The sequence below is a fragment of the Borostomias antarcticus genome (assembly GCF_949987555.1).
Source record: "Borostomias antarcticus genome assembly, contig: scaffold_498, whole genome shotgun sequence".
Classification (NCBI taxonomy): Eukaryota; Metazoa; Chordata; class Actinopteri; order Stomiiformes; family Stomiidae; genus Borostomias; species Borostomias antarcticus.
The window spans coordinates 242-17,500 of NW_028176205.1; the positions used below are offsets into that span (position 1 = coordinate 242).

Below are 17,259 nucleotides of genomic sequence, written 5' to 3' on the forward strand. Positions count from 1 at the left end.
CTAAATTCGGTCCAAATCCTGTTTTCCGCCACCAAGCAGACATCCTGAGGGAGCGGAGCGTCTTTAAACAGGAAGTTAAACCCTCTTCCTGGCGCGGGGGACCACAATCCCCCTCGCTCGTGTCCACGACTCTGCTCATCCAAATATGACGCTTCACGTGAGCCCGCCCCCGCCCCCGCCCGGTGTTAAACTAACACGAAGGGACAAGTGAGGGACACATCCAGAGATTTAACGGACAGCTATTAGGGTCGGAGGAGGTGTACATAACAGCGCCTGCTGGAAATCAACATATAAAACGTGTCCTATATTCATTGATCTGCAGTAGGCCTAGGCTACTTGTTAACTTGTGCTGAGGGATTGTGTGTTCAGTAGGATAATACACGCTCCGGGGTAGAAGATTAACACGGAAGGGATCTGAGAAGGATGTTGATATCAAAGAATCAAACAGCTTTCCACTAATCATTTTGTCATCTTGAACAACTTTGATGGATTAAGCTTTGATGGATAGATTGAGGGCGCCTCTGTGTTGTGTAGTGTGGCAACAATAAGCCTTACTCTAGCGCCACCCTGTGGTTGGAGTTTGAATGGCTTTATTGCCAAACATGGGACAATAACTCGGAAATACCTTTGATTTAGGCTCCTATATAATCAACTAGACTACCACCTAAACTCATAACACATTGTTAGGTTATATAATAATATACTCACGAAATCTACCACTAACGTTCTTTCATTTCATGGTTTTATTACAAGCAATTATACAGTTCCTTGCCATTGAAAGCTACAGAAACACATTATCTACAGATATGAATCTGTTAAAAACTTTATACAAAAAAGACCCCAAAACTGTACATTAATTTAACATTACTACATGTTTTATATACGGTTGAGTGAAGAATGCACAGATTTAACGACAGTCACGGTTATGAATCACATCATAACGCTATGTTTCGATGCATTGTAAAAGAGATAAACATTCAGTTATCTGTGAAGGCTGTCTGTAAAGGAATACTTCAATGGCTTTCAAAGAGTCCAGAAAAACTGAGCCATACACACGGGTTTTTACCTCAGAGCCAAAGAGAAAATTGTACTTCAAGCTCATAAGCGTCAATTGATAATGTAGAAAGCAGAATTTTAAAGCTGTTGTCTCATTTTGACGATTATCTTCTGTTAATTGTACCTCTTTCACTAACTACTTTGGTTGTTACAAAACCGAATATCAACTCAAAATAAATAAAATGTTTGGTGACAAGAGTCTCTTCTGGATACAAAAAGTAGCTAAGATAAATATAAAAAGATCTACTTCAGATAACTTTGCTCAAGGGTAGCATCCATTTGGGGCGTCGGACCGCAACATAAAACATCTGTGCTGTTCTTCTAAAACGTCTGTGCTGTTTTTCTAGCACCACCAGTATCCCGAGTTCCTAAAATGTCCAGTGTGTTCGACCCATGCTGTGGTTCTGACCATCATGACTTCTCAACATCGGTGAACGAGCAAAGTCCCAGACCTTTGTTCGCTAGCGTTCATCTACGCCGTGTTTGCTAATTTAACCACAGCTTAGAGATAAGTACAGTAGGCTTCTCATACATTCAGATAACCCTGAGGGGTGTTTTCAGACACAGACACGACTACAAACAGCACAATGCAGGTCGACACTCCTCCCCCATACTACAAAATACTCTATTCAACCCTACAAACACTTAGAACCTACTTAGACGACAAAGACAAGATATTAGACAGAATATATCAAAAGAATCTCAGCGTTACATAATTTGATCGATACGGACAAAACAGTTGATGTGACGAGGAACAGTTCAAGTTTTCAAGCTCTTCTTGGGGAACAGAACATTGCGAGGAGAGGAGACGCCCCGTGAGGGAGAGAGGGTGGCAGGTATCTCCTGCTGTGTTCAGTAGGTTGGGAGAGAGAGACCGACGCTGCTGATATCCAGGTTCAGAAGGCGCTGCTCGACTCGCAGACACAAACTAAGCAGGGAAGCGGATCACTTCCTGTCTGAGTCTACCAGCAGGAAGTAGTCACATTTACAACACACAGGAAGTAGTGTACTGTAGATCGTTGAACTTTGACCTTTGCCTACTTTATAGTCATTCACTTGGTCACTCTGAGAATATTCCCTCACAGATGACTCATTTCTCCGTAAGCCTTGTCATGACACCAGCTGAAACATTGCAATGTGGTGATTGGCTCTGACCGTCATGTAATATCACCCTATAGCAGAAGGACCGCCATCACCACCTGACATTCATCTCACACACACACACACACACACACACACACACACACACACACACACACACTGGTGACAGTGGGGCATCCACTGGACCTGGTTAGAAGATAGGAGGGAGAGAGAGAGGCACTAGGGAGAGGGGAGGCAGAACAGGGTTAGTAGCACCTCTCTCTCTCTCTCCCTCTCTCTCTCTCTCTCTCCCTCTCTCTCTCTCTCTCTCTCTCTCATTAAAAACATCCATTCACTATCAGTGATTATGAGTGGTTCAGACAGACAGGTGATGACACCTCCACACACACGTTGAGTTCCCATACTTACACACAGAGTAACATGTCAGAGAGCAGTGGCCAGTCACAAGGGCCCTGCTTTCACACAGATAAATGTGTCCATACTGTCCTGAGCTGGGTCTAGTGGGGGGTCCTCCAAGCCCCTCCTCTCTCTGAGACGGACGCATCTGTCTGGCGGTTTGAGGGACGCTGCGCCAGGTGATGACGGAGGTGCATGGATGACAGGATGGATGCATGGATGACAGGATGGATGCATGGATGACAGGATGGATGGATGAGCGACAGGTGGTGAGGACAGAAGGAGCAAAAGGAGAAGATCCACACAGCCGTCACTTTGTGAGAAGAGAAGCAAAGAGAGAGAAAGGAAGGGAGGAGAGAAGAGGAGAGAAGAGGAGTGGAGAGAAGAGGAGAAAAGAAAAGAGGAATGGTGAGGAGAGGAGAAAAGAGGAGAGAAGAGAAGAGAAGAGAAGAGAAGAGAAGAGAAGAGAAGAGAAGAGAAGAGAAGAGAAGAGAAGAGAAGAGAAGAGAAGAGGAGAAGAGAGGAGAGAAGATTAGAGGAGAGAAGAAAAGAGGAGGGGAGAGAAGAGAAGAGGAGAGGAGAGGAGAGCAGAAACAAACATAACAGGAGAATCAGAACAGAGGGTGTGTGAGGGTTTGGCTGAGAGACTGAGAGAAGAGAGACCAGAAGAGAGACCAGAAGAGAGACCAGAGGCCCCACGCCCTGGTGCTGAATGTTTTGAGACGTCGCTGGTCTCACATGATCATCCTGCTCTCACCGGCATCTGGTGACGCTCTGCCGGCCGTCTAGACTAGAGTAGCTATAAAACCACTCTGATGTCTCATTCTTCAGTCTCCTGTCTAGTTTTTACATTTCTACGTTAGCTACCTTAACGGGGAGGGGCTTTAAGGCAGCATGGCTCGGTTCCAAACATACCCCTCCAGGCCGCTGTATTCATCTCTGGGATGAGGCAACGACTGACCAGGCCAGCCATAGAGGCCGGCCCGGGTCCATTTCTGCGCCCGCCACCCCTCTACACCTTAAACCCCGCCCAACCCGTCGACGTGAACAGATCTAACAGAGGACAGATGGGTCTGAGCTGAGTGTAATCAGACGCCGTGATGCTCCTTCAGTATTGTGAAGCGTAGGAGTGAGGGCAAGGGGGGGGGGGAGGCAGAAGGGGCCGAAATGGAACGCGGCCCACACCACCTTCTCTTTTCTCAGCGCTTATGCAGGTCACTCTGTGGGTGTTACGGCATTAGAGGGATCTCATCCAGAACGGTGTCCCCAGTTTGCTAGCGTAGCTCTAAGGGAGGGCGAAGACGCCTCAGCGTCTTGTAACAGCAGGAGGTGTCAGAGGAGAGGGACAGAGAGTGGGGACACACACACACACAGAACCACACGCAGAAAACACACACACACACACACACCAGATGGCTTCTATCTTCTACAGGCTAGGCTAAGCTAAGGGGAGCTACATGCTAGGCTAAGCTGAGGGGAGCTACATGCTAGGCTAAGCTAAGGGGAGCTATACTGTCGTGTCCTGGCCACTCACAGTGCGATAGGAGAACATAGTGAGGTTCTAGGACGCGTTCCTCCTGAACAGACGTGCACAGAGGCAACACCAGTTACTTCTGCAGGAAGCCATGACAGGAAGAGAGAGAACAGAGGTGTTGACAAACAAATATAATCACAGACGCAGGAGAGACGGTCAGTTAAAGCACATGCAGCACATTGGACAGCCTCAAGTTTGTTTGTTTGTTTGTGACATTTCTGTGTTTGTGACACCAGCGTAGCTGACACAGGGAACGTGAGCAGATACCCACGACCCCCTCAGTCCCCTCAGCTACAACGCCGGATCGGGAGAGTGTGTGTCCTCCGTGTGTGTGTGTGTGTGTGTGTGTGTGTGTGACCAGGTTCTCCAGTGGCGAGCAGTCCATCCAGACTCATTCCCGGGGGTCTAGATAGCAAGTCTGTGTATCGGGTGGGATTCGAACCGCTGACCTCCCCTTGTTAGAGTCCCCCCTCCCCCCACAAAAAAAAATGTGAGGGGGGTATTTGGGGCTTTAGCCAGTAGCTGGCAGGGTGACCCACGCGGGGTACTAAGCTGCAGTCTAGACCTGCAGTCTAAAACAGACCCAATCTGGTCTACACCGCGGTCTCGGGCGCCGCCCCGTTGTGGGCGTGGCCTTCACTGGAGTGACGGGAGCTGTCGACGAATCGGAGGAGCGGGGTGAAGGTGCAGTAGTCGGGCCTGCTCCGCCAGTGGGTGAACATGAGCTTTTTTTTTGCGGAGAACGGTTCGGACCTCCTGGCGGCGTTGGCGTCCCGAGGCTCCGCCCCCCTGGGCCGGGCCGGGGGAAGGAGGGAGGCTAGTGGCGTGAACTCGGACAGCTGACCCTCGTACAGCTTCTCGGCGTTCTGCGTTGGCGTCGGAGGGAGGGAGGGAAGAGAGGAGAGAGAGAGAGAGAGAAGTTACTATCCCTGTGCGAGGTCAGCACGCCGTCCGCGGCGACACCAGACACCGTTACCATGAGCGCGATAAAAACGCACGGCCGTTGAAAAACGTACATTCATGAACATGCAAGGCATAAAATAATAATAATAATAAAGTTGGTGTGAGTGGTATGAAGCGGTGAAATCCCAGAGTAGCTCTCATAGTCACCTGCAGTACCGTGGTGGAACACTAGAGGGCGTGAGTGCTCTACCGTACTGTGACGGGATTAGTACATGCCCCCCCAACACACGTGCACACACACACACACAGTCACACACACACCAATAAATACATGTGTGCGCACGCACACATGCACACACACACACACCGATAACCACACACACACACACACACACACACACACACACACACTCACACACTCGTCCTCTGCGTTAGTCCATCACCTCAACAATAGAAAGTCCCAAAGGCCAACCTATAGAAACACAGCATCACTGCAAACCACACACACACACACACACACACACACACACACACACACACACTCAACCCATGGGTGCGCAGGCCAGGCAGACCATAATAACCCCACACTCTTCAAACCCGTCAAAACGGCGAGGCGGCGGGGGGGGGTGAGAAGGGGCGGGGGGGGGGGGGGGCTGGTCCGTTACCGTGGCGATCCGAGGCTAGGCCTGGAAGCTGGTCACCCCCCCGTCTAGCAGGGAGTCACGGCTGTAGCGGGTCACGACCCTGTCAGCGCCCCTACCCACCCTCACCCGCTGAGGACACACACACACACGCGCACACACACACACACACGCACACGCACACACACGCACACACACACGACCACACACACACACACACAAACACTTGATATTTATAGAAAACACACACTCATTTCATAGCGTACGCCCCCCCCCCCCCCCACACACACACACACGTATGTCACACACATACCAGCGCACACACACACACACACACACACACACACACACCCACAGGGTGTCCAGGGCATGTTCTGGTCCTCCAGACCAGGGCTCGGCGCTCCTCGCTGGGAACCCCAGTTAGAGACGGCCCAGTACTGACCACCACGGACCGAGACGCTCTGGACACCGGCATGCAGGTGGACAGCTAGATACTGTAGACAGGTCCTGAGACCTGCTGACCACCACGTATAGAGATCATGGGACACCTACATGCAGGTGGACAGGTCAAACTGAGGACAGCAGAGACAGAAGGTGGACATGCAAAGACGAACCACAGGAGCACTGGCATGCAAGAGGACAGAGAGAGAGAGAGAGAGAGAGAGAGGGAGAGGGAGAGAGGGAGGGAGAGAGAGAGAGACAGGGAAAGAGAGGGGGAGAGAGAGACAGAGGGGGAGAGAGGGAGAGAGAGAGCGAAGGAGAGAGAGAGAGACAGAGGGGGAGAGAGAGAGGGAGAGAGAGTGAAGGAGAGAGAGAGAGGGGTAGAGAGCGGGGGAGCGAGGGCATGCGGAGGGGTAGAGAGCGGGGGAGCGAGGGCATGCGGAGGGGTAGAGAGCGGGGGAGCGAGGGCATGCGGAGGGGTAGAGAGAGGGGGAGCGAGGGCATGCGGAGGGGTAGAGAGAGGGGGAGCGAGGGCATGCGGAGGGGTAGAGAGAGGGGGAGCGAGGGCATGCGGAGGGGTAGAGAGCGGTCACCTCCTGGTCAGTCAGGCGGGGTGTTAGAAACTGATGCGGCTGGAGGTCTGGGAGAGCATAAAGATGGTGGACTGCTCCGAGTCAAGACACGGACGCTTGGTCTGCCCCAGCGACAGAGCCAGGACCACGGAGGAGGGGAGGAGGAGAAGAGGAGAGGAGGAGAGAGGGAGGAGAGAGGGAGGAGGAGAGAGAGGGGTTAATGGAAGTGGGGGTAGTAGTTCTTAGAAACAGCCATAGTGAAAACTGTTTCTCCTTCTTCCTCAGAGGTCAGAGTTCACTCAGTATGGACGGAGAAGGAGGGGAGGGGCTTTGGAGGTAGTGTACTTCCGGGTCGCGGAGGTCAAAAGGAGAGGTCAAAGGTGAGAGAGAGGAAACGACACCAAACGGCAGGAACCAGCAGCCGACAGGCCCTCAGCCCAGGCGTGGAACCCTGCACTACGTTCCAAAACACAGTTACGGTACGTGGAACCATTTATAACAAAAGAAGAATCCTCTGAAAAAAAGGTTTCATAAAGAACCTTTCAATGGAATCTTTGATCACTAGGGCAACAAGATACAGTATATAAACCTGATAAGATATATAAGATATATAAACCTGATAAGATATATAAACCTGATAAGATATATAAACCTGATAAGATATATAAACCTGATAAGATATATAAGATATATAAACCTGATAAGATATATAAACCTGATAAGATATATAAACCTGATAAGATATATAAGATATATAAACCTGATAAGATATATAAACCTGATAAGATATATAAGATATATAAACCTGATAAGATATATAAGATATATAAACCTGATCAGATATATAAGATATATAAACCTGATAAGATATATAAACCTGATAAGATATATAAACCTGATAAGATATATAAACCTGATAAGATATATAAGATATATAAACCTGATAAGATATATAAACCTGATAAGATATATAAACCCGATAAGATATATAAACCTGATAAGATATATAAGATATATAAACCTGATAAGATATATAAACCTGATAAGATATATAAACCTGATAAGATATATAAACCTGATAAGATATATAAACCCGATAAGATATATAAACCTAATAAGATACATAAACCCGATAAGATATATAAGATATATAAACCTGATAAGATATATAAACCTGATAAGATATATAAACCTGATAAGATATATAAACCTGATAAGATATATAAACCTCATAAGATATATAAACCTCATAAGATATATAAACCCAACGACCTGGTCCACAATGAGAATAACATTCATGGTGTGTGTGTGTGTGTGTGTGTGTGTGTGTGTGTGTGTGTGTGTGTATGTGTGTGTGTGTGTGTGTGTGTGTGTGTGTGTGTGTGTATGTGTGTGTGTGTGTGAGTGTGTGTGTGTGTGTGTCACCTGGATGCGCTCGGTGGTGGAGTGTGTGCGTGTGTGTGTGTTGTGTGTGAGTGTGTGTGTGTGTGTGTGTGTGTGTGTGTGTTACCTGGATGCGCTCGGTGGTGGAGTGTGTGTGTGTGTGTGTGTGAGTGTGTGTGTGTGTGTGTGTGTGTGTGTGTGTGTGTGTTACCTGGATGCGCTCGGTGGTGGAGTGTGTGTGTGTGTGTGTGTGTGTGTGTGTGTGTGTGTGTGAGTGTGTGTGTGTGTGTGTGTGTGTGTGTGAGTGTGTGTTACCTGGATGCGCTCGGTGGTGGAGTGTGTGTGTGTGAGTGTGTGTGTGTGTGTGTGTGTGTGTGTGTGTGTGTGTGTGTGTGTGAGTGTGTGTTACCTGGATGCGCTCCGTGGTGGAGTGTGTGTGTGTGTGTGTGTGTGTGTGTGTGTGTGTGTGTGTGTGTGTGTGTGAGTCACCTGGATGCGCTCGGTGGTGGAGTGTGTGTGTGTGTGTGTGTGTGTGTGTGAGTGTGTGTGTGTGTGTGTGTGTGAGTGTGTGTGTGTGTGTGTGTGTGTGTGTGTGTGTGTGTGTGTGAGTGTGTGTGTGTGTGTGTGTGTGTGTGTGTGTGTGTGTGTGTGTGTGTGTGTGTGTCACCTGGATGCGCTCGGTGGTGGAGGGCCAGAGGACCCTGCAGACGACCTTCTTGACCACGTCGGGCAGCAGACTGGCCACGATGAGCAGGGTGATGCTGAGCCAGGCGGGGCCGCTGGACAACATCTGCATGAACACGTAGTACATCCTCTGATAGTTCAGGAACGGCCTGGGGGGGGGGAGGGGGAGGAGGAGGGGAGGAGGAGAGGAGGAGAGGAGAGGAGGAGGGGAGAGGATGAGAGGAGTGAGTAGAGGAGGGGAGAGGAGAGTATTGTAGAACAGAATATTTATGGTCCAGGATTTTAGTGAAGCATTCCTGAGAGAGACTGACAGGGTGGTGGTCTGGTGAGGGAGGGACTGACAGGGTGGTGGTCTAGTGGGGGTCTGTTGTGAGAGGGACTGACAGGGTGGTGGTCTGGTGGGGGTCTGGGGGTCTGGGGTGAGAGGGACTGACGGGGTTAGGGTTAGGGTGGTGGTCTGGGGTGACAGGGTGGTGGTGATGGTGAATAGGGGTCCTACCAGATGATGCCTCCCCACAGCAGAGAGAAGATGACGTAGAACAGCAGAGACCCCCAGATGACGAAGTGGTTGATCCACGTCCAGTAGTGTGTGTCCAGAGCCAACTAGGAGGGACAGGGAGAGGAGGAGAGGAGAGGAGAGGAGAGGAGAGGGGAGGGGAGAGGAGAGGAGAGGAGAGGAGAGGAGAGGAGAGGAGAGGAGAGGAGAGGAGAGGAGAGGAGAGGAGAGGAGAGGAGAGGAGAGGAGAGGGGAGAGGAGAGGAGAGGAGAGGAGAGGAGAGGAGAGGAGAGGAGAGGAGAGGAGAGGAGCAGGACATGATGATGAGAGAAATAAAGACAGACAGTGCGGGGAAACGCAGTGAGGGGAGAGCGAGAGCGGAAAATTGACCTGTCAACCCGCCTGAGATTACAGCAGTAAAACTCCACGCTAACACCAAGTCCTTTTTTACTGTGTCCTTCACTGCTCTCTAACTGGGAGTGACCGCTAATCTGCGCGTGACTGGACGAGAGCGAGCGTGACCCCCCACTGCAGCGCTTCGGACTATCCGACCGTGAGAGATCAGATCTGATCAGCTGAGATTGAAGGAATGACTGGAGGCCTGTCTGAGCTAATACACAGTACTACTGTTAGAGTACTACTAATACACAGTACTACTGTTAGAGAGTACTACTAATACACAGTACTACTGTTAGAGTACTACTAATACACAGTACTACTATTACAGAGTACTACTAATACACAGTACTACTATTACAGAGTACTACTAATCCACAGTACTACTATTACAGAGTACTACTAATACATAGTACTACTATTACAGAGTACTATTAAAGAGTACTACAAATACAGAGTACTACTATTACAGAGTACTACTAATACACAGTACTACTACTACAGAGTACTACTAATACAGTGTACTACTAGTATTAGCAAGACAAAACTCACAAGAATGAGTGTGTGTGTGTGTATGTGTGTGTGTGTGTGCCCGAGCTTGTGTGTGTGCGTGCGTGCATGCGTGCATGCGTGTGTGTGTGCGTGTGTGTGTAGTAGTAGTAGTAGTAGTAGTAGTAGTAATAGGCCTAGTGCTATTAGTAAATGCTCCCTACATAGTGAACTACCCCTGCAGCAGTGTCCTTCCTACAGTACTCATGTGGTCAGCGAGGTCACTCGTCCTACCTTCAGCGTGACCGTGAACACCAGCACCGTGAACACCAGCGTCCCGAAGGTCCAGTTACCAAACATCTGGGGACAAAACAGGAAATGACAGACGCAGAGTGAGGACACTAGGGACGAACAGGAGGACAATGATACATCAAGAAAGGACATTTCATTTTCACATTAATATGACGTGATTGATGGAACCGCTGTGATTGGTGTCAGCTGGGGGGAAGAAGCTGTTTTCAGGGTCATCGTTGTTGTGGTCAATAGATTCATTCTCTTATCAGGATATGGATGTGATTTATCTGGGTTACGCAGTGCGAGGACACAACGTTGTTCTACAGCTACGGTGTCCAGGGAGTGCCGAGATGGAGACATTAGAAAGGGACATGGTCAACGTTAGTGGAAGAATGGAAGTCAGAAATGTTCTCTGTAGTTTTCAATACATCGTTCTTGGATAATCGTTCCCCTCACTACATGGAAAATAAACTGGTTCCGGAATGTTCTTCCTGGCACCCAGATTGATTTTGTCCACTAGTCCGTCCTCTCTGATAACAACTCACGCTACAAGACACACTGTTTGTTACGAACACACGATAGTATCAGAAATATCTCAAAGAAATCCCATCAATCTACTTGGAGATACGACCGTTAATAAGAAAGGTGGATCAGTCATGTGGAAAAGTACGGTAACTCATTAATCCTCCCATAACTGGTCTATTCCTAGGCTTTGTAAGGAAAGTTTACCCCCCATTTCAAGTTGTCAAACATTTGTAAACCTCAGTATTTAACTATTTGAACTCCCTGAAAAACTTGAGCTCTGTCAAAAAACGAACTCTGCCTTCAAAAACAGCCGCAGGGTCAAAGTGACCTTGAAAACTGAGCGAGAAGAAGAGATTCAGAGCAGGCCAACACGCTTGAACTGATTAAAACCCACTAAGAACCAAAACAAAACACTTAAGAAGTTAAACTTTTGGCAGAACTGTGAAATAGCCTTGGTAGCTAGGCCCCGAACAACCACTTCAGTCTGGGGCGGTGGAGTTTGGACAACAATATAACTTCATTGTCACTTGTTTCGAGAACAACTGAAATACGTCTTCTGCTCTTTTATGTCAACTCATTCATATACACACACACACACACACACACACACACACACACACACACACACACACCGGAAGCCTTGGACTGTGTCCACGCCACCGTGGTACAAGGACACATGACTGGGGTCGCGGGGGAGGGGTTTACAACTGTATACACACACATACAGCACAGCCTATCGGCTGAGGGCAGGCGTTTGGGGGGCGGGGTATGAGATGAACGGCGGACGACTATTGGTTGACGTGACGATGGGCGGTTCTGTTATGTGAGGAGAGCGATGGCCAATGAGAGGGGCGGGTGGGGGCAGTCCAACTAGAACTAAACTGGGATGACAGATAGGGACAGGCTTACCATCTGTGTGTTGGTTGTCATTAGCTGAAGAAAGGAAGAGAAGCAAAAAGAAGAAGCAACAGAAACGTAAGAGGAGAGGAAACAGAAGAAGGAAGAACAGAAAAGAAAAAAAAAGGAAACGCAAAAATAAATCTTTTTTTTTTTAAAGAAATGAACCAGGATAAGAAGGCAAATCAAAGCAGTCCGGTTTAACATGATAGAAAGACAAATAAAGAGCACGGAGAAGATGGCCGCCGGACCCCCCACTGGCATGCCGCCACCATGCCGCGGGCGGACCGGACGCGTCGCGTGACGTGTTCTCACACGGAGGAGTGTCAGTTGTCCCTCAAACCACACTTCAACGGTCAGACAACGTCACTGACCAGGCTCGGAGCAGAGCTGTGAGCTGGTGCTACTGTATAAACACGCTTAAACGTCTGACCTGACCGCAGGGGTCGTCTCCATGGCTACGCCCTCACCTGTCCGTTGCTGGTGAAGCTGGTGTTGTCGAACAGGAAGTAAGCGCCGAAGAAGAAGACGACGGCGTCGAACACGCCCAGGAAGGTCCAGTAGGCGAAGATGCGCCAACGCAACAGCGAGTTCTTAGCGATGTCCCTGCACGCACAGGAAAACACGTTCAACGCTACCCAAGGAAACATTAAGCCAATGTTACCCAATGGACAATTGTGAGCCAAATGTTTATATAAATAGGCAAGGGAGAAAGTGCTTTATCATGGTTATTGGCACGGCTGTGCTGAGTCACCCTGACCAGCCATGCCAATAACCCCGATCAAGCACAACCTTGGGTGTGTTATTGCCTTTATACAACAGCACTGCACTGTTGATCAAATATTTTTTGGGGAAAATATGGTTTTGTAGTGTTCAATTTCCCGAAATCACATTCCAGCCTTCCTCAATCCGAAACAGTTCCACTTTGTTCACCGTTGCTATAGGCAACCACAGTGTATCAAAGCAGTCATTTTATCATTTGCCCGTTGGTATATTGTGGTTGTTGACACGGCTTTGAATGCCTCTTGGCCAATCACAATGCGCGGTTGGAACTAGCTGTTGGATAGTGTGTGTTACACCACTGACCTTGACCTATGACCCATCACAACACTGCATCATGTGACACTTTAGCGTTCTATACTGCCAATCTTTGCTATCATCCTTGGAGCTTATCAGATAAAAATCCCTTTAGCGATGGGTAAGATATATCCAGTTTTTTTACAGATATGTCCCATTATCTGGTAATAATACCTGTTTTCACACAGCGTGTTTCCGAGCGCTCAGATGAAACACGCCAGTCTTACCAACTGGCCAAAATAAACGGTTAATGAGAATTTTTGTCTCTGTGCTTCAATAAACATATAGGTCTGCCTGTCCTTTTCTCAAAGACAGCCCTGTCTAAATACATTTAACTTTTGAGTCCAGCACCGTACTCTACAAGGACTTTTGAGAAGCACGCCATACCTCCAACCTACTATCTTTCCTATCGTTTTGTAGTTGATCAGATAAAAATCCATTTAAAAATGTATTTTCCCACCCGGCAAACTTCTGACACTCGTCGGAACGGAGAACAGCTCAACGGCAGACAGAATCCGTTCCGGCAGAAACGGCAAATGGACATTGATTTATCAGTTAGCTGAGCAGCCGAAGCGCAGAGGAAATATCCCGGCTCGGGTTCCTCACAGAGGCCTCCCCGAAACGCAGCCCTGCTAGAACGCGTTAGCAAAACTATTACTCTGCGCTGCTTAGCGGGGGAGAAGGGGAGTATCGATCACAGCTGCAGGAGACAAGCGGACCGGAGGAGAAACAGACGAGAACAACAAGAGATATCTACCGGAAAACCTCAACGCTACGGCTGCAGCCTCTGCTGGTCTCACAGGAGAAGGTTGTGAGATACTGGTGTTACAGGGATACTGGTATTACAGGGATACTGGTGTTACAGGGATACTGGTGTTACAGGGATACTGGTGTTACAGGGATACTGGTATTACAGGGATACTGGTGTTACAGGGGTACTGGTATTACAGGGATACTGGTATTACAGGGATACTGGTGTTACAGGGATACTGGTATTACAGGGATACTGGTGTTACAGGGATACTGGTGTTACAGGGATACTGGTATTACAGGGATACTGGTATTACAGGGATACTGGTGTTACAGGGATACTGGTATTACAGGTAGTTTTGGGGTCGCTAACAAAGTTGTTTTTGGGGAAGAGGCTACGTTTGCCGTTTTGAGGAAGGGCAGATTGGGATTTTCTGATTATCTGCTCTGTAGTTTTGTCTCTAAGCTCATGTTGTCAAGAGAAAGATGATCTGACAGCAGAACTAATGTGATTATCCCTTCTACTCAATTATCTCTCTCTCAAAGGGACTCATTTACTGACAATCGAGAAAACCTCAGACAGACAGACAGACAGGCAGACAGCCAGGGCACCTGTAGAAGGAGGGGTCTTTCAGACAGACAGACAGACAGACAGACAGGCAGACAGACAGGGCACCTGTAGAGGGAGGGGTCTTTCAGACAGACAGACAGACAGACAGACAGGCAGACAGACAGGGCACCTGTAGAGGGAGGGGTCTTTCTTGAGGATGTCCATGTTGATGTGCTGTTCTATGAGGCTGAAGAGTAGGATGGGCAGCGAGGTGAAGCTGATGTTGTACAGGGTCAGGTAGGCCGTGTCGTACAGGGGCTGGTCAGTGACAGGAAACACGTCTCACTACAGCCATGTTCAACTGTATATGTTCACACAAATTCATATTCTACAGGAACGGGGTCAACGTAGGTATTTTAAAGATGGCTGTCTGCACACGGCCCCAACCAACTGCCAACACCCAACATTCTAAAGTTGGCAGTTGCTGTTAGAATGTTGGACGTTTAAAATTCAAATACAAAATCCACCCAACTGACACCAACTGCCAACACCCAACATTCTAAAGTTTGCAGTTGCAGTTAGAATGTTGGACGTTTAAAATTCAAATACAAAATCCACCCAACTGACACCAAAAACACGGCACACCAATAATCCAGTATTGGTGTTGGTTGGCGTTGGTTGGGGAAGTGTGCAGACGCCTTAAGTTCAATGCTCCCATGTTTACAGTGCCAGATGGACCTACTTGTTGTGAGAAGCCACAGAAAAACTGGTAGAGGAACTGAGGGAAAATGAAGCACACATTCTGAGGAGAGAAGAAGAAGAAGAAATAATTATATTATTTAAATAGTAATAATTAAATTAAAAAAACATGGTTTTAATGTACTGTATTTGCCTTTTACTAGTCCCGCATAGCCAGACCTATATCCACACTTCGTTTACACTGTGCCAGCGCTGGAGACAGGTCTGTCTTCATTATCATTAGGGGCGGGATATGGGGGTTAATGTCTTTAAACCAATCACAATCGTCTTCAGCGGAGCGGTTGCTAGGTAGTTGTTGTTTCACGTAGTCTGGATTGAATCTGATTGGGCCTTGAATTTTGAGAAAAATATTGTATTTTGCACTGTTCATTTGCACTGTCCTGTCTTTGCACTGTCCTGTCTAGTCCTGCATCCTGTCTAATGTTGTCTCCATCAGTGTTACACACCAACTGACCAGAACTAATTCCTAGTATGTGTAAAACCTACCTGGCAGTAAAACTGATTCTGATTCTGATTTGAAAGAACTAAACCAGCCGACAGGAAGTAGCACCTTGTAGAAGAAGTACTGGACCAGCTCAGCGATGCGGATGTAGTAGTAGTGACCGTGGACCAGTAGTATCTTCTTCACATGTTTGAACTTGGGGATGGCGTAGTCGCTGTTCCTCGCCGCCTGCCGACCCTCCTTACCCATGATGCCTTGGGGCGGGAGGAGGATGGGGGGAGGAGGGGGTGTATGTTAGCAAATACTTCTGTCAGAAGGAAGGGTGTCTTTGTGTCAGTGTGCGTTTGTGAGATGTGTTGCTGCGAGCGCTGTAAGAACAGGCGGTAGTGGTGTGGTGTGTGTGGTGTGTGAGTAACAGCGGGGTGTTTGAAGTCAACCGCGGGTTGGGGGGGGGGGTGGGGGGGGTACTGACCGATGCCCACATGGGCTTCTAGGATCATGCTGACGTCGTTGGCACCGTCACCAATAGCGAGCGTGATGGGGTGCTCCTTAGACGCCTTGATCAGCTTCACAATCTGGGAGCACAGACAAACACAACAACAAACAAACACAACAACAAACAAACAAACAAGGTTTAAAATCATGTACTGGAAAGAGCAGGGTCACATATGAGGGTTTTAGTGGTTTAAACTGTAGAGAGAGAGAGAGAGAGAGAGAGAGAGAGAGGGAGAGAGAGAGAGAGAGAGAGAGAGAGGGAGAGAGAGAGAGAGAGAGAGAGAGAGAGAGAAAGAGAGGGAAAAAGAGAGAGATACAGTAAAGAGATACAGATAAGCATAAAGAGAGAGAGAGAGAAAGAGAGAGAGAAAGAGGGCAAGAAGCAGGGAGAGAGCAAATCAGTGCCCCCCCCCCCCCCCCCCCCACAACAGTAAACAGGAAGTGAACAGGAAGTGAGGCGGCTGGTCTAAAGGAAGCACCTGTGCTTTCTGCAGCGGGGCCATGCGGCAGCAGAGCACGGCGCTGCAGTTGCGGCAGATCTCCAGGAAGATCTCCTTGTAGTTCCCCGAGCTGGAGGCGTCCTGGCTGGGCTTCAGCACCGCGGACAGCGTGGCCCCGTCAATGATCAGACCGTAGTCCGGGCAGTCCCCCGACAGGCTGGGACACACACACACACACACACACACACACACACACACACACACACACACACACCGTAACGCTCAAGGACATGTAGCAACACATACACACACACACTCACACACTGTAAATATCCTGTATATGTAGCAACACACACACACACACAACTATCCTGTACCTGTGGCTTAACAATGTCTGGGGATGTGTGTGTGTGTGTGTGTGTGTGTGTGTGTGTGTGTGTGTGTGTGTGTGTGTGTGTGTGTGTGTGCGTGTGTATCTGCGTGTGTGTGTGTGTGTGTGTGTGCCTGTATGTGTGTGTGTGTGTGCGTGTGTGCCTGCATGTGTGTGTGTGTGTGTGCATGTGTGTGTGTGTGTGTGCCTGCATGTGTGTGTGCGCCTGCATGTGTGTGTGCGCCTGCATGTGTGTGTGCGTGTATGCCTGCATGTGTGTGTGTGTGTGAGCGCGTGCGGCCCCACCCTGAGAAGCTGTCCCTGGCCAGGCCGTGCTGCTGGCGGAGGACGGTCCTGCTCAGGTCAAACAGGACGTCGTGGAGGCTCTGCTCCTCCGTGCGCTTGGTGGTCAGCTCCAGGATCTGCGTGCTGCGGCGGAACAGCTTGCTGGCGTAGCAGGTCGCCGCCGCCGTCTCCATCTTGTCCCCCGTGAGGACCCACACCTTCATCCCCGCCTTGTGGAGAGACTCGATGGTGTCGGCCGCCTTGTCCTGGAGCCTGGTGGGGA

At 48.9% G+C, this 17,259-nt stretch overlaps 1 protein-coding gene across 1 annotated transcript in view; it reads right to left on the reverse strand.

Moving 5' to 3' along the window:
- Positions 1–4,680: 4,680 nt before the first annotated feature.
- The window catches only part of LOC311328695 (phospholipid-transporting ATPase IH-like), a gene marked incomplete at both ends in the record, with an annotated part of 22,895 nt that continues 10,316 nt past the window's right edge, over positions 4,681–17,259 (reverse strand). The window contains 12 exon segments of the mRNA XM_084462629.1: positions 4,681–4,953; positions 8,695–8,860; positions 9,211–9,314; positions 10,387–10,452; positions 11,821–11,844; positions 12,279–12,414; positions 14,376–14,503; positions 14,928–14,987; positions 15,495–15,640; positions 15,859–15,961; positions 16,361–16,538; positions 16,998–17,249. Coding sequence (XP_084318755.1) covers positions 4,681–4,953; positions 8,695–8,860; positions 9,211–9,314; positions 10,387–10,452; positions 11,821–11,844; positions 12,279–12,414; positions 14,376–14,503; positions 14,928–14,987; positions 15,495–15,640; positions 15,859–15,961; positions 16,361–16,538; positions 16,998–17,249 — 1,636 coding nt within the window.